Source organism: Rutidosis leptorrhynchoides, chromosome 4 (genome assembly GCF_046630445.1).
Source record: "Rutidosis leptorrhynchoides isolate AG116_Rl617_1_P2 chromosome 4, CSIRO_AGI_Rlap_v1, whole genome shotgun sequence".
Lineage (NCBI taxonomy): Eukaryota > Viridiplantae > Streptophyta > Magnoliopsida > Asterales > Asteraceae > Rutidosis > Rutidosis leptorrhynchoides.
This window is the reverse complement of record NC_092336.1, coordinates 115,781,143-115,802,894: the sequence shown is the minus strand read 5'-3', so window position 1 is coordinate 115,802,894 and position 21,752 is coordinate 115,781,143. Positions and strand designations below refer to the sequence as shown.

At 34.1% G+C, this 21,752-nt stretch overlaps 1 protein-coding gene and 1 long non-coding RNA gene across 2 annotated transcripts; both read right to left on the bottom strand.

The window, feature by feature from the left end:
• Positions 1-4,126: 4,126 nt before the first annotated feature.
• Positions 4,127-5,292, bottom strand: LOC139904660 (uncharacterized). The gene is made up of 3 exons (XR_011778924.1): positions 5,180-5,292; positions 4,771-4,852; positions 4,127-4,562 (listed from the first exon to the last, which is right to left on the bottom strand). It is a non-coding gene; the product is annotated as an uncharacterized lncRNA (long non-coding RNA).
• A 313-nt stretch (positions 5,293-5,605) lies between these two features.
• On the bottom strand, positions 5,606-8,649 carry LOC139843510 (dihydrolipoyllysine-residue acetyltransferase component 4 of pyruvate dehydrogenase complex, chloroplastic). The gene is given in 7 exon segments (XM_071833609.1): positions 5,606-6,156; positions 6,338-6,421; positions 7,102-7,172; positions 7,262-7,349; positions 7,466-7,533; positions 7,536-7,656; positions 7,759-8,649. Coding segments are annotated over 7 exon segments (1,428 nt in total). The 3' UTR covers positions 5,606-6,051.
• Positions 8,650-21,752: the final 13,103 nt, after the last annotated feature.

Genomic DNA, 21,752 nt, shown 5'->3' with positions numbered 1-21,752 from the left:
ATTATTTGTAAAACGGGTCATTGTGGGCCCGGTGTTGTAAAACTTATTTTCATTGTGGAAACCTCTTAGTTTTACTTAATATGATGTGTTGTGAAAGTTGTTTCGTTTAAAAGTGTCGGGAAGCGGGTTTTCCGCTCGCGTGAATTTGAAAAACTGATCAGGAATTTTTAGTTCATTTAGACGCCGTCCAGTCCTTCAGAGCTGGACGCCGTCCAGATAACTGGACGCCGTCCAGATGTACTGTCCCAGAAAAAAAAATTAGGGGCGTGTTTTTGGTAAAACGAAGTTGGGTCGTTACAATTACTGATCAGTTGCCTGTAATGTGTGATACTATTTAGTGGTTTTTTTTGTTTATAAATCTAAAGGTTGTTTATCACACATCTACTCTTTGACGCCGCTACCGGGGAGTTGGTAGTTTGATTATTCACTTGTATCTTTTTGCATGGCCGAGTCACCAATTTTTTGGCGCTGCTGCCGGAGAGCGGTGTTTGTTTTAAGATTTTAGTTGCTTTTAGTTTATCCACCCTTTTGTGAAAGTTTAATTTCATGAAAGTTTCTTGCTTTATTTTTCCTCTTTGTCTGTTAGAGTTAACATCAAATTTCGGCATAAGTAATTTATATTTTTATCTATTTTTCTACAAGATAGTGGTATCTAGAAAGCATTAATACAGACTTGGTTGTTAGATTTTCCGAACAGTCGCCAATTATATTGGAACCAAAAGGATCCTACCCTTCCATGCTGCCTAGCCATTGAATGTGGACAATAAATTGTGTGAAATATTATTATTTACCAGCCAAGGTGTGTTGTTGATTTATTTAATCGTTCCTTTTGTGGGAATTTATTTCCGCGAAAGTTACTTTATTTATTTTCTTTTGTTTGCTTTTGCTTTCAGTGATGTGATTGCAGCTAGGTCACAAATGTTAATAATCAATGGAAGATTTTGACTATCTGTTTGAAAAACACGTTGCAGCAAGATGTCCGTCCTTTTCAGGGTCTGAGATATATTTAAAAATTATAAAACCAAAGTGGAGTTTGAAGGAGAAGCGGACGACGAATATGAAGAAGGAGAAGAAAAAGAAGAGGTTCCAACTCAAAATACGATAACTGTCGCACTATATCTTCCCGAACCAAATGTGTACTATTGGAAAAGTGATGAGGAAGAGTTGGTTGGTGAGGAGTTTGAACCAGTCGAGACCAAGTCATTTGAAGAAGAAGAAGAAGAAGAAGAAGAAGAAGAAGAAGAAGAAGAAGAAGTTGAGGAAGATGATACCGAGGTCGAAGTGGTAGAACTCGTGGAAATCATCAAAGAAGAAGATGACGAGATTATTTGGTTTCAACAAAAAGAGGAAGTAAAGGAAATTGGGGTCAGTATTGAAAATATTACTATGGAAGAGATGCTGATAGCCAAAGGATTATGCCCGTGTATTTATGGATCTCTATAATGTTGCACAAATTCGGGCGTAAAACATTTGAGCCCCCTACTACCACGCAATCTCTTCCAGATTTATATTCACCTTCAATTCCAACATCACCACACATAACTTCATAACCTACCACTCCACCACCTACCGTCGTAGTAGCTTCATCTGGTATATTCAACGATGAAATTATAAATGAGGAACCACCGATGAGACATTAGTACCTTTCAAACAAAGAAGATGACAATGAGTTTCATACTGTTAAATGGGATTTATCAGATGATGAAGGTGAGGATTTTTATCCCAAGTCCGAGGTGGATGAGCTGCTAGAAATCAATAGAGAAGAGGAGATTTCTCCCATTGTGAGGTTAGATGATATTGACTCGTCTCTCAAAAACAAATTGAGAGCGTTAATCGATGTGGACACATCAGATATCATTCAATTGGGTGAGACTGGTGAAGATTTTGATCCTGAGGCTGAATTGAGGGAGATGCTAGGACTCGTCACAACTGATGATCAAAAGGAGGACGAGTTGGTATTGGAAAAATCACTTGAGGTGATTGCATCTCTTGTGGAATTTAACTACCCTCCAAAAATCGGCAAATGGAAGATGGTTGATGATGACCCATTTGCACAAGATCGAAATAGGACATTCGACAAAGTGATCCATGCTGCACTGGAAGGAGAGTCATTTAGTGACACTCAAATGGATTTTAAAAAACTAATAAAATAAAAAAAAATTAATCTTATATACCACTTGGGGTGTAAATGACTGGCTCACCTTACTAATTCGTGGCACTTTTTTCACCGACTTCATATGTCGTCCGATAAATGTGTGGGAGTTAAATCCCACATGTAACAATAGTTGGGGTTTAGTCAAGCTTATGACTCATTAATAAATAAGCACTTGTATTTTATTTGTATAACGCTACTTTTATTTTGTTTGCTTTCTGTAAGTAGTGCTTGCCTTGAAGAAACAAACTGGCGTATGCTGATCTTCGCGCTCGTCCTTTCAGCTTCTCTCGCTTACAGCTCATAAACCCGATTTTGTTCTCGCTCCCTTTTACTTTTTGCCTTCCTTTAAATTATTGTTGTAGTTTGATATCATGCAAGTGAGGGCATTGTATGATCTTAAGTGTGGGGGAAGATGTGATTTCTTCACTTGAGCTAACTTTTGTTCTGTTGTAAATATTGTTTAAATTTCACATTTTAGTCTAAGTTTTCTTTCGATGATTATGTGAAATTTAAAAACTGTTAAATTTTTTAGAGATGTAAAAGATTTTATCCGAGAATTTACTTAGGATTTAATGATTTATTTGTAGATAATAATTGACCTGTAAGGTATTTTGCCTTAGTTGACTGTTAGGTTCCTTGTTAGTTATGAGTGTACTGAGTAATCATTGAATTAGAACTTGTGTGGTTTTAAATTTTTAACTGTTATGAAATTGATTTAAGTAAAAGAAGAGAAGTTTAGGATATTATTTTTTCTTTTTTGTTTTACACCAATTTTCAGTCAGTTACCCAGGTCGTTAGCACCTAATATGTGTGCTATAAACAATTAGTTACCATAGGTGCGTGTTTACGAGCAAAAAGGATTGTCAAGCTGAATATCTCGGAAACACACATCATGCACGGATTTTCACGCATCATGCGTGGTGCCAGATGTGTGAACATTGGACATATCTTGCAATTTCATTTTTTTAGAGCATATTGTTAAAGACTTTCGAAAATGGGAGTATTTTGACCAATTTCCCTTTTTTAAGGTTGCAATTAATATATATATATATATATATATATATATATATATATATATATATATATATATATATATATATATATATATATAATATATATGGGCAGGATCAATGGGGAAGTAACCAATCGGGGGGAAACGGGGGGAAGCAAATTTTTTTTTTTTTAATTTTTTTGGAATTTTTTTTCCGGCATCAAGATCACACAAAAATATGAACATTTAGAAGAGACACTTCGTGATGAATGTTATTATTTAGGCGGGAAAACGATTGACAAAAATAACATTCAAGATAATATTGTTCGTGAAGAATATGAACGTTTTTTTCTTCTTCATGTTTTGTGAAGTAAAATTTAGCCCGATTTAGAGTTTAGGGTTTAGGGTTTAGGGTTTGGTGTTTTGGGTTTATTCCATAAACCCAAAACACCAAACCCTAAACCCTAAACCCTAAACTCTAAACCGTTCGTGTTAAAAACTCAATCTAAATCCTAAATCTAAACCCTAAATCTAAACCCTAAACCCTAAATTTCTAAACCCTAATATCTAAACCCTATAAACCCTAATATCTAAACCCCAATAGCTAAAACCTCAACATACGCTCGAAAAACACGAGAATTTTTATATATTACTTCTTCGAGCGTTTTCCCGCCAAAATAAAAACATTTATCACAAAGTGTCTCTACTAAATGTTCATATTTTCATCCCATCTATAATGTTCGTGAACAAGATTTTTTCAAACAACGAAAAAAAAAAAAAAATTGCTTCCCCCCGATTGGTTACTTCCCTCTTGATCCTACTATATATATATATATATATATATATATATATATATATATATATATATATATATATATATATATAATGTGCTTCGTTATATGTACTCTGAATCATTCTATAGCACAAACAAAAATAAGTTCTATTAAAAAAGGATAACAAATTTAATATATATACCACCATATTATATACAACTTAATGAGAGAGTTTAATAATAAAAATTGTAAACTTACAATTAAACAATAAGATAACAACCACACCTTTGTTGCCATAATGTTTGCACCGTTGTGTGCAAAAGCATGCAAATATGTACGCATGACATATCTATGTTCATTGACATTTGATTGTTTCGCCATGTTTTAAGGCTTCCTCGCACCAATTGAAAAAATTTGAAACAGTACTGTAAATTCATATGTTCGGACCTTCAATAGTACTTGTAATGATTTATGATTGGCGTTTCTTGTTTGACCTCGTAGCGAGTAGCCATCTCTTCTATTTCAAGAATTTCAACTCGCCGATTCATCTTTTTTCTTAGTTTTATAGCAACATCCGCGGGTTTAAACCTCCCACAAACGCTAACCCTGTTTTGTTGTTTTTCTATTAAGTGCTTCTCTATCTCTTCATCACAAAATAGAGGAAAGTTAGAGAAGAAAAACAAAAAAAATTATCATAAAATGAAAATAGTAGGATAACTTTGATAGTTTTCTTTTGTCACGAATGATATAGCATATGTGGGGAAGATGTTACAATCGAAATATGCTACAGTTGTTATCTTAATACAAGTTTTTTTAGTACAATGTACCTAATTAAGCAAACTAATCTTTACCTTTCATATTTAAAATGTTTCTCCTCATCTTTCTGCAACATGAGTTACAATCAAGGTTAACCCTCATCACCATGCAACATATCTATCAAAATTTCCATGTAGCATAAAAAACGACAATTAGCAAACCAACAAAAAGCGAACGAGCATTAGACACTAACGCTTTATTCCCAAGTTTTAATTTGAAGAGAAATGAAATGAAAGGAATATAATATGTGGGAGGAAATGAAAGGAAGTGAATGTATTATTTAGTGTAATTTTCCTTTCAAAGACTTCCTCTCAAATTGGAAGGATCCTCTTCCTTTCGGTGCATTTCATTTCTTTTCAATCTCAAACTAACTGGGGAACGAAACCTAACATTAGCAATTTAGAATTCAAGAGACAACATTCGTTGTAAGGAACACGAACTTACCTGTCCATCCATATGTCCTGATTGAGATTTTTACTACTACTAATACCAATAACGGATATAGGAAAAAAAAAATGTTGTCAATCTATGTTGTTAGGAGATTGTGTTTCCGATTTGTATGGTTTTATCAAACAATGAGGTTTGTTATGTCTAAATTTAAGGAGATGTAAACTTGAGTAGAAGAAAGATGAGTAGGTTAAGTCACCTTTCTCATCAATTTAGGGCTTTCTTTTGGTCTACTTGATGTCATGTTAGGGAAAGCATATAAGTTTCTTGTTTAAAATTACTTCCTCTGGGTCTACTAATACTAATTTTGACACCATTTCATAATTGCGAAACCACATTGGCATCAAATATATTGTACGGAAAAACTTAATTAACATAGTAAAAATACAATTTTGCTAACAACCATTTTTTTCTTTCGTCCTTTAAACATAAAGAAAATTAAGACAGACAATTACTGCAAAACTGGATCAAGAATCTGAACCTTTGATTCTCAAAGCAACAACACAAGAATGGAAAAGATCAAGTAACAATAGAACTCCTAAAACTTCACCAAAAAGTCACCATTTTTATAGTAATGTCTTTGTCGACCCAATCCGTTTTTAAAATCACCTCAAAAAATATCCAAAAAATGAGAAAATATAAAATAAGAACATATAAGCAATGGCGGAACATAGAGTAAGCCAAGGTGGGTATCCGTCCACCCTGGATCTTACGGAACAAAAAGTTTTACACTAAAAAAAAAATTTACTAAAAAATAAGGTTTTTTTTATTGTTCGTCCCTGCTGAATATGGAAGATTTAAAAAAAATTTACACCCGCCCCACCTGTATCCGAGTTCAAGTTCCGCCACTGCATATAAGTAGGAACGTATCACAATGTCAAGCAGTCGGGTTCTTGAACAATCTTTGCAAAGGTTTTAAGGAAGGCAGCCAAATCGGCTCCATATACAATTCGATGATCAGCAGTAACATTTACCTGAAAGTAATTTGCACAACACGGTTGTTAATGCAAGAACAAGTGATAGAATTAAGAAACTTCAATAACTAATATGCTAAATCATGTAACAAATGATAAAATGTAGTGCTAAAATGAGAGAATCGTGGGTTAAGGTAACAGCCAAAACATGTAAAAATCATTTAAGATGAGAAAAACTCACTGTCATTTGATTTTTTACACTGAAGTATCCATCTTTATCAGCAACAGGAGTAGGTTTTGAAGCTCCAACAGCCATGATAGCCCCCTGCAACAAACAAACATCTATATATATATATAACATTTAGAAGAGACACTTCATGATGAATGTTATTATTTAGGCGGGAAAACGATCAACAAAAATAACATTCAAGATAATATTGTTCGTGAAGAATATGAACGTTTTTTTTTTCATGTTTTGTGAAGTAAAATTTAGCCCGATTTAGAGTTTAGGGTTTAGGGTTTAGGGTTTGGTGTTTTGGGTTTATTCCATAAACCCAAAACACCAAACCCTAAACCCTAAACCCTAAACTCTAAACCGTTCGTGTTAAAAACTCAATCTAAATCCTAAATCTAAACCCTAAATCTAAACCCTAAACCCTAAATTTCTAAACCCTATAAACCCTAATATCTAAACCCTAATATCTAAACCCCAATAGCTAAAACCTCAAAATACGCTCGAAAAACACGATAATTGTTATATATTACTTCTTCGAGCGTTTTCCCGCCAAAATAAAAACATTTATCACAAAGTGTCTATACTAAATGTTCATATTTTAATCTCATCTATAATGTTCGTGAACAAAGTTTTTTCAAAAAACGAAAAAAAAATTAAAAATTTGCTTCCCCCGCTTCCCCCGATTGGTTACTTCCCTCTTGATCCTACCCCTATATATATATATATATATATAATCTTATTACATGATCATGCTAACAATTAGCACATGCCTGTCCAGGGGGAAGTATAGCATCAAAGCGATCCACTCCAAACATGCCTAAGTTCGACAGAGTAAAAGTCCCTACAACCAGCACCACAAAACGTCAAACCAATTCGTGAGAAATTATAAAATCCAAAATACCATTGAAACTGAGATAACTTCATAGTTACCCGAGTTGTACTCATGGGGCTGAAGTTGCTTGGACCGTGCTTTCTCCACAAGATCCTTCCATTTCTCAGATAAAAGATACAGATCCAGCTAAACCAGAATACAAGTTCACATTACAAATGTAGATATTAAATTGAAACACCAACTAAACCAAGATAGGCTGCTAGTATATTTACGAATGAAAAGAACTAAACATCACTACACACCTTATCAGCATCCTGAAGAACAGGGGTGATCAAACCACCATTGATAGCCACAGCCACTGCAATATTGTAGTACCATTATAAGTAAAACTCTTTCCATCTTTGCAGCTTGCATTCACCACAGGATGTTGAACAAGGGCCATAGCAGCAGCCTTAGCCAGCAATGCAGTCATGTTAACACCCTTGGACTTTACCTACAAATCATCAATCAAACTACAGTCAAATACACAAAATACAAAATTTGATCAAATTATGATAACATTATACAAGAATCAATAACAAAGTCTCTGTTTCACCTTCGCGTATAAAGCATCAAGCGCGTCTGTCACAATCGGGTAACCAACGCGAAACGTTGGCACAGACAAACTCTCGATCATATTCTTCGACACAGCAGCCTGCATTGTAGTAAATGGAACCACACTCGCTCCAGGAATCTCTACCATCGCAGGCGCTGCTTTCACCGCCGCAGCACCATTAGATACAACACTTGGCGCAGGCACACTAACAGCAGCAGCCGCGCTTTTAGCAGGCGCAATTCCAGCAGCAGCTTCAACATCAGCAGGAGTAACCCTCCCAAACGGCCCAGTTCCAACCACCTTATTAATATCAACCTTATGCTGTTTCGCCAGTTTCTTCGCAAACGGAGTCGAAACAACTTTCTTCGGCGAATCCGATTGCGCTGCAGGCACAACCGAACCAATCGGAGTCGCAACAGGTTCAGGTGCTGGTTCCGCCGGCACAACCGCTGCAGAGCCACTAATGGAAGCGGCTTTAGCTTTAGCTTCATCCACATCGGCTTCGGTTTCAGCTAATAAGCCGATCGAAGCGCCAACAGGAGCGGTTTCCCCGGCGGGAACAACGATCGCAGCAAGGATTCCATCATAAAAGGTTTCAACATCCATATCAGCTTTATCAGATTCAACAACAACAACAGACTCACCTTTAGAGAGAACATCGCCTTCTGATTTGATCCAGGAGACGATTTGGCCTTCAGTCATGGTGGAGCTGAGTGCCGGCATGAATATTTCTCTGATTTTAGCGTGAACGGTGTAGGTTTTGGTCCGTGGAGTGAATGTGACGGACGGTGAAGTACGGAATCGGCATTGTGATTTAGTAGTAGGTGAGATTGATGAAGTGAAAGAGTGTGATGGTGAAACCCTAGATTGAAGAAGAGATGAAGAAGACATTGATGGTGATGTTGGTAGGGTTTATTTGGAAAGGGAAGTTGAGGATGAATTATAGAGATAGATAGATATAGAGAGGTTGAGATGGCGAGAGAGTGAGGGCGGAGAAGACGAGGGTATGAAATGAAGGAGATGACAGTGTAAGCATCGCCCAAAACTTAGGCCATGTCATCTAAGTTCGTTGGTCTAACTTCTGGCAACTAACCCGTTCCGAGTTGACTCGTGGGTTGTTTTTATGGGTCGCAAATAACCGTAACGATTGTTGGAACATTTTTAATCGTGAAGCGTGCTGTCGGTTGTTGATGTATTTGATTATTTATTTTAGCCTATTACCCATTACCCATTACCCATTATTACCCATACATACTAATGGACACTAATTTTTTTTGGTCATTTTACCCCACCCCCCACCCAATTCTTTGTCAAAACGACAGGAGGATCAAAGAGGGGAAAAAAACCAAATCAACCCCTACAAAAAGTATCAGACTACACCACAAACCCTTAAATTAAAGGTATAAAGTGTAAAATTAGTATTTTATTACCCATACATACTAATGGACACCAATTTTTTGATCGTTTTATCCCACCCCCCACCCAATTCTTGGTCAAAACGACAGGACCAAAGAGGGGGAAAAAAACCAAATCAACCCCTACAAAAAGTGTCAAATTACACCACACCACAAACCCATTACCCATTACCCATTATTACCCATACATACTAATGGACACCAATTTTTTTGGTCGTTTTACCCCACCCCCCATCCAATTCTTTGTCAAAACGACAGGAAAACCAAAGAGGGGGAAAAAAAACAAATCAACCCTTACAAAAAGTATCAAACTACACCACAAACCCTTAAATTAAAGGTATAAAGTGTAAAATTAGTATTTTATTACCCATACATACTAATGGACACCAATTTTTTAGTCGTTTTACCCCACCCCCCACCCAATTCTTGGTCAAAACAACAAGAGGACCAAAGAGGGGAAAAAAACCAAATCAACCCCTACAAAAAGTGTCAAATTACACCACAAACCCTTAAATTAAAAGTATAAAGTGTAAAATTAGTATTTTATTTAAAATACTAATGGACACCAATTTTTTGGTCGTTTTACCCCACCCCCACCCAATTCTTGGTCAAAACGACAGGAGGACCAAAGGGGAAAAAAAACCAAATCAACCCCTACAAAAAGTGTCAAATTACACCACAAACCCTTAAATTAAGGGTATAAAGTGTGAAATTAGTATTTTATTTAAAAATCTTAATTAAACTTCACCCATATTTTCAACGGGATATATCTTTCCGCTCGCCTCGCGTTAAATTTTTTCGAACCCATCGTTCAACTCAAAAAAATCTAGCGAACACAACGGGACTAACTACACGCGAAACGGACACTTCTAAAAAAACGCTAAATACCTCGGACTATATTCAATACTCAACGGGACATATCTTCCCGCTCGCCTCGCGTTAAATTTTTTCGAACCCACCGTTCAACTCAAAAAAAAAAAAACGAACACAACGGGACTAACTATACACGAAATGGACACTTCTAAAAAAAATCTATGTACGTCGGACTATATTCAATACATACACACATCTATAATAAACTCTTCTAAGAGTGCTCCCAATCAAGACAGAACTTCTTCCAGGACTAGCCAACCATTCAGCGCCACATCATCACTTCTATCTCACTTCCTTCCCAGGACTAAACCCAGGACTAAACACTCCCAACAATGACACTCCTCTGATAATGCTAAAAACGAACATATATTTCATAGCATTATTCCCCAAGAAAGACAAGCTTTTAGTTGCAATTGTTCTATTTACAAGTGATATTCGTTTAAATATTAAAAGGTGAAGACAAAAGACAGATTCGACGAATTGAAGACGCAAACGACCAAAAAGCTCAAAAGTACAAAATACAATCAAAGAGGTTCCAATTATTGATAAGAAACGTCTCGAAATTACAAGAGTACAAGATTCAAAACGCAAAGTACAAGATATTAAATTGTACGCAAGGACGTTCGAAAATTCGGAACCGGGACCAGAGTCAACTCTCAACGCTCGACGCAACGGACTAAAAATTACAAGTCAACTATGCACATGAATATAATATAATATATAAATAGATCTTAAAAATTATATATATATTATATTAATATTTAAAATCGTCGGCAAACAAAGAGCCAAGGATGAATGAGCTGTAAAAACGAACTCCGCGACTTGCGGAGTTCGAAGGCCAAATGTACCGCGAGTCGCGGAGATTACCTGGACGAAAATTCCTATAAAAGCAAACGAATTCTGATCATTTTCATAATCCATAATCTATCTCTCTCTCAATATATACGTAAATATATATATATATATATATAATTTATATTTTAATTTTAATTTTAATTTTAAATCCTAATAATAAGGGTATGTTAGCAAATGTTGTAAGGGTGTAAGTCGAAATTCTGTCCGTGTAACGCTACGCTATTTTTAATCATTGTAAGTTATGTTCAACCTTTGTAATTTAATGTCTCGTAGCTAAGTTATTATTATGCTTATTTAATCCGAAGTAATCATGATGTTGGGCTAATTACTAAAATTGGGTAATTGGGCTTTGTACCATAATTGGGGTTTGGACAAAAGAACGACACTTGTGGAAATTAGACTATGGGCTATTAATGGGCTTTATATTTGTTTAACTAAATGATAGTTTGTTAATGTTAATATAAAGATTTACAATTGGGCGTCCCTATAAATAACCATTTACACTCGATCGGACACGATGGGCGGGGTATTTATATATACAAATAATCGTTCATTTAACCGGACACGGGAATGGATTAATAGCCACTAGAATAATTAAAACAGAGGTGAAATTATGTACAAGGACACTTGGTATAATTGATAACAAAATATTAAAACCTTGGGTTACACTCAGTCGACATCCCGGTGTAATTATTAAACAAAGTATTAAAATCTTGTTACAGTTTAAGTCCCCAATTAGTTGGAATATTTAACTTCGGGTATAAGGATAATTTGACGAGGACACTCGCACTTTATATTTATGACTGATGGACTGTTATGGACAAAAACCAGACGGACATATTAAATAATCCAGGACAAAGGACAATTAACCCATGGGCATAAAACTAAAATCAACACGTCAAACATCATGGTTACGGAAGTTTAAATAAGCATAATTCTTTTATTTCATATTTAATTTCCTTTATTTTATATTTAATTGCACTTCTAATTATCGCATTTTTATTGTTATTGTATTTAATTGCACTTTTAATTATCGTACTTTTTAATTATCGCAAGTTTATTTTATCGCACTTTTATTATTCGCAATTTCATTATCGTTATTTACTTTACTCTTTAAATTAAGTCTTGTATTTATTTATTATTTTACATTTGTTTTTAACTGCGACTAAAGTTTTAAAATCGACAAACCGGTCATTAAACGGTAAAAACCCCCCTTTATAATAATAATATTACTTATATATATATTTGTATTTTTATAAAAGTAAACTAATATAGCGTTAAGCTTTGTTTAAAGATTTTCCCTGTGGAACGAACCGGACTTACTAAAAACTACACTACTGTACGATTAGGTACACTGCCTATAAGTGTTGTAGCAAGGTTTAAGTATATCCATTCTCTAAATAAATAAATATCTTGTGTAAAATTGTATCGTATTTAATAGTATTTCCTGCTAAAATATAAAGCTATTTTATATACACCTCGCATAACATCAAGTATTTTTGGCGCCGCTGCCGGGGACCAATCTAGCTTAAAATCCGGAAGTGCAACGCTAAATAAAAAAAAAGATTTTCATTTTTAGTTTACTTTTATAAAAATACGTTTTTGTAAAAAATACATTTTTTATTATTCGAAAATATAAAAAGAAAACAAAAATATAAATATTTTTAAGAGTTTGTTAAATATTTAAGTTTTATAAAGTTTCTTTATTTTTATTTTATAAAAATATAAGTTTTATTTAAATATTTTGTGTTTATAAAAAAAAACATCGAATTAAAAAACTGTACCAGAGTTGAATTTTGGAACCCCGCGACTCGCGGAGTTTGCAGCCTCGAATACCGCGACTCGCGGAGACAGTCTGACACGGGTACACAGAAGCCGTAGCAGCATTAATTACGGGTTTTTATTAATTATATTTAAACTTAAACCCTAATTAGGGTATATTTATTATAATATTTAGTTTTTATTAGTTTATTTTGTTTTAATTAGTTTAATAAAATATAAAATTAATAGTTTTAATAAATAATTAATATAAAAATAATATTTTTATAAAAATTGTACTTTTTACAACTTTTTGTATATTTTTATATTTTATCCCTTTTTAATCGTTTTAGCGTAATATTTGTATTTTTAGCTCATATTTAGTTTTAAACTTAGTTTTTGCCATAGTTATTTTTACTTCTAGATTTTTAGGCTTTGCCGTAGAATTCCTTAAGTGCTTTTTCTTTAGACTAAGATTTAGGTACTTTAGAATTTTGCGACGCCTTTTTAAGTTTTAGTTTCTTTTTAAGTTATTTCCATTTGGGATTTAGTTTTTCCTGTAAGCTTTAATATTTTTAGACGACTTTTACCTATGTATCAATTATCATTCCAATTAGTAATCTCAATTTGCGATTATAATTTAGTTGTAGTAATAAGGTTAGGTTAGTCAAGTGTTTTTAAGTGTTATAAGTTTCTTTTATTTTTTCGTCACCTTTTATTTTTCAACCATTTTTCTTTTTCGACGAACTCTTTTTCTTTCTTATTTCTCGCTATTCTAGTTTTAGGACATAGATTTTTATTCTACTTCTTATCTAAATTTCTTAAAATTACGAAAATTTATTTTAAGTGGTTAAATTGATAGACATCAAAATTTTCTGGTTCGTAGTAATAGTTGAATTTGTACGTGGACCGGGTTATTGGAGCCAAACAGTCCTCAATTATATTGAGACCAAACGAATCCTGCCCCTCTGCTGCATCTTTTGGCTATTCGAAACGTGGGCAAAATCAAAAAAGTCTATTGATTGGATAACTTATTATAATTTTTCTTTCCTTTTAAAAACTAATAGGATATTCAGTGAATGCACCGAGCAAGACGTTCATCACCTTTTGTACGTTCACCACCTGTAACTAGATCAAGACATCTAACTAATATTGTCGCCGTTGATAATTCATTTTTTGAACCCGACCTCACAATTGAGAATCCGGAGAATATTCAGGGACGATTCGTAGATCCTGAACCACTAAACTTTCCTCCGGAACCACCAATCATTCAAACAGAGACTGTTGAGGAACGAACCATTAAATCAGAATCCTCTAGTGATTCCGATTCAACAAATTCAATTATGGAAGTAACAGAACCATTAAGTATGGAAGACAAAATGAGAGCTAAACGCACTGGCCAAGGTCACGCAATTACTCATCCAGACATTAATGCGCCAGATTATGAAATCAAAGGACAAATTCTATACATGGTGACTAATCAATGCCAATTTAGTGGTGCGCCGAAGGAAGATCCAAATGAACATCTACGTACCTTTAATAGGATCTGCACACTATTTAAAATCCGAGAAGTAGAGGATGAACAGATATATCTCATGTTATTTCCCTGGACTTTAAAGGGAGAAGCCAAAGATTGGTTGGAATCGTTACCTGAAGGGGCGATTGATACATGGGACGTTTTAGTTGAAAAATTTCTTAAACAATTCTTTCCTGCATCTAAAGCCGTAAGACTTCAAGGAGAAATTGTTACATTCACACAGAAGCCGAATGAAACTCTATATGAGGCGTGGACTAGATTTGGAAAGTTGTTAAGAGGATGTCCGCAACATGGTTTAGATACCTGTCAAATAGTACAAATATTCTACCAAGGATGCGACATCACTACAAGGAAAGACATAGATATAGCAGCTGGTGGTTCTATTATGAAGAAAACCGAAACTGATGCTTATAAAATTATTGATAACACTGCTTCCCACTCACACGAGTGGCACCAAGAAAAAGATATCGTTAGATCATCTAAAGCAGCTAGATCCGATTCTAGCCATGACTTAGATTCCATTTCCGCAAAGATAGATGCTGTCGAGAGACGAATGGAAAAGATGACTAAGGATATTCACTCAATACGAATTAGTTGTGAGCAGTGTGGAGGACCACATTTGACAAAAGATTGTCTCAGTATTGAATTAACAATGGAACAAAGAGAGAATATTTCATACATAAACCAAAGGCCTGGAAATAATTATCAGAATAATTATCAACCGCCAAGACCGATTTACAATCAAAACCAGAATTATAACCGAAATATTCCATACAACAACCAACAAGGTCCTAGCAATCAACAAGTATCCAATAATACTTACAACCAGCAAAGACCTAATTTTCAAAACAAACCACCACAACAAACCGATGATAAAAAGCCGAATTTAGAAGATATGATGACGAAGCTAGTAGAAACTCAAACGCAGTTTTTCACATCTCAAAAACAAACTAATGAACAAAATGCTCAAGCATTTAGAAATCAACAAGCTTCTATTCAAAATCTGGAACAAGAAGTAAGTAACCTAGCAAGGTTAATAGGTGAAAGAAAACCGGGAAGTCTACCTAGTGATACAAATACTAACCCCCGGAATGAAACAGCTAAAGCCATTACCACAAGAAGTGGTACAACACTTAAACCACCTGAAATACCTGTAACTTCTGATGAAGCTATTCCTACTCCACAAGAACCACAACCTGAACAAGATAAGGAAACAGAACCGGTAGTTGAGAAGGTTAATGAAGATAACACAATTAAGGATAAACCTTATGTTAAACCATACCAACCACCACTTCCTTACCCGAGTAAAATGAAGAAAGAGAAACTTGAAGCCGAGCAATCTAAATTCTTGGATATGTTTAAACAGATAAATGTAAATCTTCCTTTCATTGATGTGATTTCAGAAATGCCTAGATATGCTAAATTCTTGAAAGATCTAATCTCAAATAGAAAGAAAATGGAAGAACTCTCGGCTGTTACCATGAATGCTAATTGTTCAGCAGTGCTGTTGAATAAGATACCAGAAAAATTATCTGATCCAGGAAGTTTCACAATTCCATGTTTTCTGGGTAGTCTTAGTTCAATAGAAGCATTGGCAGACTTAGGTGCTAGTATAAATCTAATGCCATATTCACTATACGCTAAACTAGACCTTGGAGAATTGAAACCAACCAGAATAAGCATACAACTAGCCGATAGATCAATAAAATATCCTAGAGGGATAATGGAGAACATGCTAGTTAAAGTTGGTACTTTAGTATTTCCAGTAGATTTTGTTGTTCTGGACATGGAAGAAGATTCTCACGTTCCTCTCATATTAGGAAGACCATTCTTAAACACGGCTAAAGCAATGATAGACGTGTTCGGTAAGAAATTGACCCTAAGTATAGAGGATGAGAGTGTTACCTTTTCAGTTGATAGAGCAATGCAACAACCACAATCTGCAGATGATACATGTTATTATATTCAAACTATAGATGCACATGCAGAATTATTAGAAGAATTTCCAGAATTACAAGGAACAGGAGAATGTTCTTTAGGAGAAGGTAATGAACCAATTGATGAAGTTGAAATGTTAGCTACACTTATAGCTAATGGATATGAACCAACAACAGAAGAAATTCAAATGCTAAAAGAAGAAGACAGATATCGATATAAATCATCGATAAAAGAACCACCGAAATTAGAATTAAAGCCACTTCCAAACCATTTGGAATACGCTTATTTACATGGTGAATCTGAATTACCTGTAATAATATCGTCTTCTCTTACTGAAAATGAGAAATCACAACTCATTTCTGTGTTGAAAGCTCATAAACCAGCCATTGCATGGAAGATTCATGATATTAAAGGAATAAGTCCTTCGTATTGCACACATAAAATCCTTATGGAAGAAGGTCATAAAACGTATGTGCAACGCCAACGAAGACTAAATCCTAATATGCAAGATGTAGTTAAGAAAGAGATTATTAAACTGCTAGATGCAGGTTTAATTTATCCAATTTCTGATAGTCCATGGGTAAGCCCAGTTCAATGCGTGCCTAAGAAGGATGGCATGACTGTCATTACAAATGAGAAAAATGAGCTTATTCCTACTAGGACTGTAACAGGATGGCGTGTGTGTATTGATTATAGAAAATTAAATGACGCCACCAGAAAAGATCAGTTTCCCTTACCTTTCATAGATCAAATGTTGGAAAGATTAGCCGGAAATAGTTACTATTGTTTTCTAGATGGATTTTCCGGATATTTTCAAATTCCAATAGCACCCGAAGATCAAGATAAAACCACATTCATGTGCCCTTATGGTACTTTTGCTTACAAACGCATGCCATTTGGACTTTGCAACGCCCCTGCAATCTTTCAAAGGTGTATGATGGCGATTTTTCATGACATGATAGAAGAATGCATGAAAGTTTTCATGGATGACTTTTCAGTCTTCGGTGATACATTTGAATCATGTCTAGTTAATCTGGAACGAATGCTTATTAGATGCGAACTATCAAATCTAGTACTTAATTGGGAGAAATGCCATTTCATGGTTAAAGAGGGCATCGTTCTTGGACATAAAATTTCAAAAGAAGGAATTGAAGTGGATAGAGCTAAAGTAGATGTAATTGCTAAACTTCCACATCCCACCAATGTTAGAGGAGTTAGGAGTTTTCTAGGGCATGCCGGTTTTTACCGACGTTTCATAAAAGATTTTTCTAAAATTGCCACTCCTATGAATAAACTCCTAGAAAAGGATGCTCCATTCATCTTTTCAGATGAATGTATCAAATCTTTTAATATTCTTAAGGAGAAACTCACTAATGCGCCGATCATGATAACACCAAATTGGAATCTACCATTTGAACTAATGTGCGATGCAAGTGATTTTGCAATGGGAGCCGTTTTAGGACAAAGGATTGAAAAACGATTTCAACCTATATATTATGCTAGTAAGACGTTACAAGGAGCACAAACGAACTATACAACTACTGAAAAAGAACTCCTTGCTATTGTCTTTGCGTTTGACAAATTTCGATCATATCTCGTTCTAGCAAAAATGGTGGTCTATACCGACCATTCTGCTCTTAGATACCTATTTTCGAAACAAGATGCTAAACTAAGATTAATCCGTTGGATCTTACTCTTACAAGAGTTTGATATTGAAATCCGAGATAAAAGAGGAGCAGAAAATCTCGCCGCTGATCATCTTTCTCGTCTTGAAAATTCCGAATTAGAAGTTCTAAATGAATCGGCCATACAAGACAACTTTCCTGATGAATATCTATTGAAGATAGATTATAAAGAAATACCATGGTTTGCAGACTATGCAAACTACTTAGTTTGTGGATTCCTTGAAAAAGGATTATCGTACCAAAAACGAAAGAAATTCTTCAGTGATATAAAACACTATTTTTGGGAAGATCCACATCTGTTTAAAAGTTGTCCCGATGGAATAATACGCCGATGTGTATTTGGAGATGAAGCTAGTAAAATTTTAAACCATTGTCACACAGGACCAACAGGAGGGCATTATGGGCCTCAACTAACAGCAAGAAAAGTTTATGATGCTGGATTCTATTGGCCTACAATTTACAAAGACTCACACCTTCTTTGCAAATCCTGTGATGCTTGTCAAAGGGCCGGAAAAATAAGTCAACGTGATGAAATGCCACAAAATGTCATTCAAGTATGCGAAGTATTTGACATTTGGGGTATTGACTTTATGGGTCCATTTCCAAAATCTCATAATAATCTATATATACTCGTAGCCATTGATTATGTATCTAAATGGGCGGAAGCACAAGCTCTCTCAACTAACGATGCACGAGTTGTAGTCAACGTTTTAAAACATCTTTTTGCAAGGTTTGGAACACCGAAAGCTTTAATAAGTGATCGGGGTACTCATTTCTGTAATAATCAACTTGAGAAAGTTCTTAAAAGATATGGAGTAACTCATAAAATCTCCACCGCATATCATCCACAAACAAGTGGACAAGTTGAAAATACAAACCGAGCTTTAAAACGTATTCTAGAGAAAACCGTAGGATTAAATCCGAAGGAATGGTCGATTAAATTGGAGGATGCACTCTGGGCTTTTAGAACAGCCTATAAAACTCCAATTGGAACCACACCTTTTAGACTTGTTTATGGAAAAGCATGTCATCTTCCAGTAGAAATTGAACACAAAGCATTTTGGGCTTTGAAGACATGTAATCTTGATTTACATGAAGCCAGACATCTACGATTAAGTCAACTAAACGAATTAGAAGAATTAAGACATGAAGCATACGAAAATTCATTAATCTATAAAGAAAAAACGAAGAAATGGCATGATAAAAGAATCAGAAGTTTAAAAGAATTTAAAGAAGGAGACAGAGTTCTTCTTTTCAATTCACGATTCAAGCTATTTCCTGGAAAATTGAAATCAAGATGGTCTGGACCATTCATAGTCAAAAGAGTTTTCCCATACGGAACGATAGAATTAATAAATCCAAATGGGATTGAATTTAAAGTTAATGGTCACAGAGTTAAACATTACATACATGGTCCGATGGAAGTTGACAACGAAGTTAATCACAATTTCGACACCACAGCTAACTAAGTGTGGGGAGAATCAAGTCTTTAAAGGATAATATGTATTTCTGTTAGAGTTAGATTGTCTGTTTTCGTGTAGTTCTCGAAAATGGAACCCGAATGGTCTTTCCCTAGCAGACCCTAAAGAACTAGTCTTCTCCTCCCATTCTGAATTTTTATTTTTTTTTAGGTTTTTACAAAATGAAGACTGCCTGTGAACTAAACCATGGTCTAATGCTACACGCTTTGATCACTAAACGTAATAATGACACACTACCGAGTGAAAAAGTATCAGTAATCAGAGAAAGATTGGACGGAGTAAGAAAAGAATCCAGATGCGAAGATAATAAGTTACAATTTGGTAAAGGGAAATCAAAATCCGCAGTGAAAAGAAGAGCACGACACCTAGAAAGATGTCACAAATGCGGAAAATGGTCACATGGAGGTAAATGTTCAAATAATCAAACCTATTCAAACACCGAATTTGTTACTTTATGCAGAGACGGACCGTTCATATGTTTAGAAGAAAAAACACTGAATGCTCGAGGTTACGCCTATGTAGCCATGGAAAACCAATTAAACCGACTATCTTATGAATGGGATAGATCATATAACTAAGAAATCTATTTCACAGGTATGTTTGTACAGTTTTTATTTTTTTTATTTTTATTTTTAACCTTTTGATAGTAAAAGCTAATTTGTTCGCTATAAAGTATTAAATTGGTATTGAATAAAATTAGGTTTGGCGACCGAAATTATTGATATCATTCAAAGATTTATTACATCACTACGAAATTTAACGTTTATTCTTAAGGTATAAATATCTTTAATCAATCAACCCAAAATATTTCAAAAATTCGTCATGAGTTAAATTAGGTCTTAGAACCGAAATTACTTTACCGAAAAGAGGGGCGCATATTTTTGATAATATTTGATTGATTAAAGTGGGATAAAAAGCCAAAAAGATTTTTAATTTTATTTTTACCATGTTTTTAAAATTAATATATAAATCTTAAATTAATATTGTAAACTTTGTAAAATCAATATATTTAAAATTGTAAATATTTGAAAAATTAATATAAGTTTGGTGTGAATTTATAATATGAATTTTTAAATTAAGTTTGGTGTAAATTTTTAATTTTAAAATATGAATTTTTAATTTTATACATCTCAAATTTTAAGTTTGGTGTGAATTTTTAATATTAATTTTGAATTTTATATTTAAGTTGTGTGAATTTAAAAATAAAAATTTACTTTATCTCATTAAGTTAAAAATATGATTTTTAAAATTCGTCGTAAGTTGAAGACTAGGTCTTTGAACCGAAATTGCTTTACCCAAGGGAGGGACGAGAACTTTTATTATCATTATTTTTAATCTTATTGAATTAAAATATGCCAAAAACAATAAAAAAAAAATCTTAGCTTTTAAAACAATCGCTACAGAAAGACAAATTTTAAAATTTTGTCGAAGGACGGACTAGGACATCGATCCGAAACGACCTCGTCCTAAATAACAAGGGAAACAAAATTTTAAAATTAATTACTTAATTGTTTTAATTAGTATAAGATGTTTAAGAAAAGAAAAAAAAACTCCGCGACTCGCGGAGTTTGAAGGTTCAAACACCGCGACTCGCGGAGGGACCAAAACCCAGAAAAAAAATAAAAATGTAAAGAGCAGTTCATTTGCACACCACAACACAAATAAAACCCGAAAATACTACGCAAAAATCCGAGAAAACACCCCCAGAATCACAATTTTTAACCGTTAATCATCAAATCTTTTACTAAAATCATGTTGAGAAGGATGCTATCAAGGAATTACTCAAGAAAAACGGTAAATTTCTACACCTAAACACCATTTAATCCGAAAATTAGTGTTCTTGAGCAATTTTTTCCCCAATTTGATTTTGATGCTTTTTAGTGTAATTATGCTTAAATTGTTTATGTATTATGCTTGTATAACCTAGATTGATGCTATTTAACATGATTAGAAGCCTTAAACTTCAAATTTTGAGTAATCTAGGGTTTGTGTTCTTGAGCAATTTGGGGCTTTTTGATATAAACAGGTTATGGCCGATTTTTGTCATGAATTGTTGCTAAATTAAGTAGTGTAACATGTTTAGGTAGTTAAATGATCCAAACTTTGAGCCTAAACATGATTTTGAGAATTAAAGTGGACTTTTTCAAGTCTAAAATTCATGAACTTGATTTTTGAAAGATAATGCCATTTGAAACTTGTTTAATTGCTAGTAATGATTATTTTGACATGTTATTTGAGTTAAATGCTTATAAACTTGGCGAACATTTTCGTATATGCTTATTTGAAAAAGTGTAGATTTGATAAAAATATGAAAATGAGCTTAAGTTTGATATAAATTGATCATGTCATTGTAATTATTTTGATTGATGATTTTGCTGACACTAATGCATATTTGGATGCACAAAAATTGTGTTTGATGTGTTTTGCAGACTGAAAGGGGTGAATCTTCATC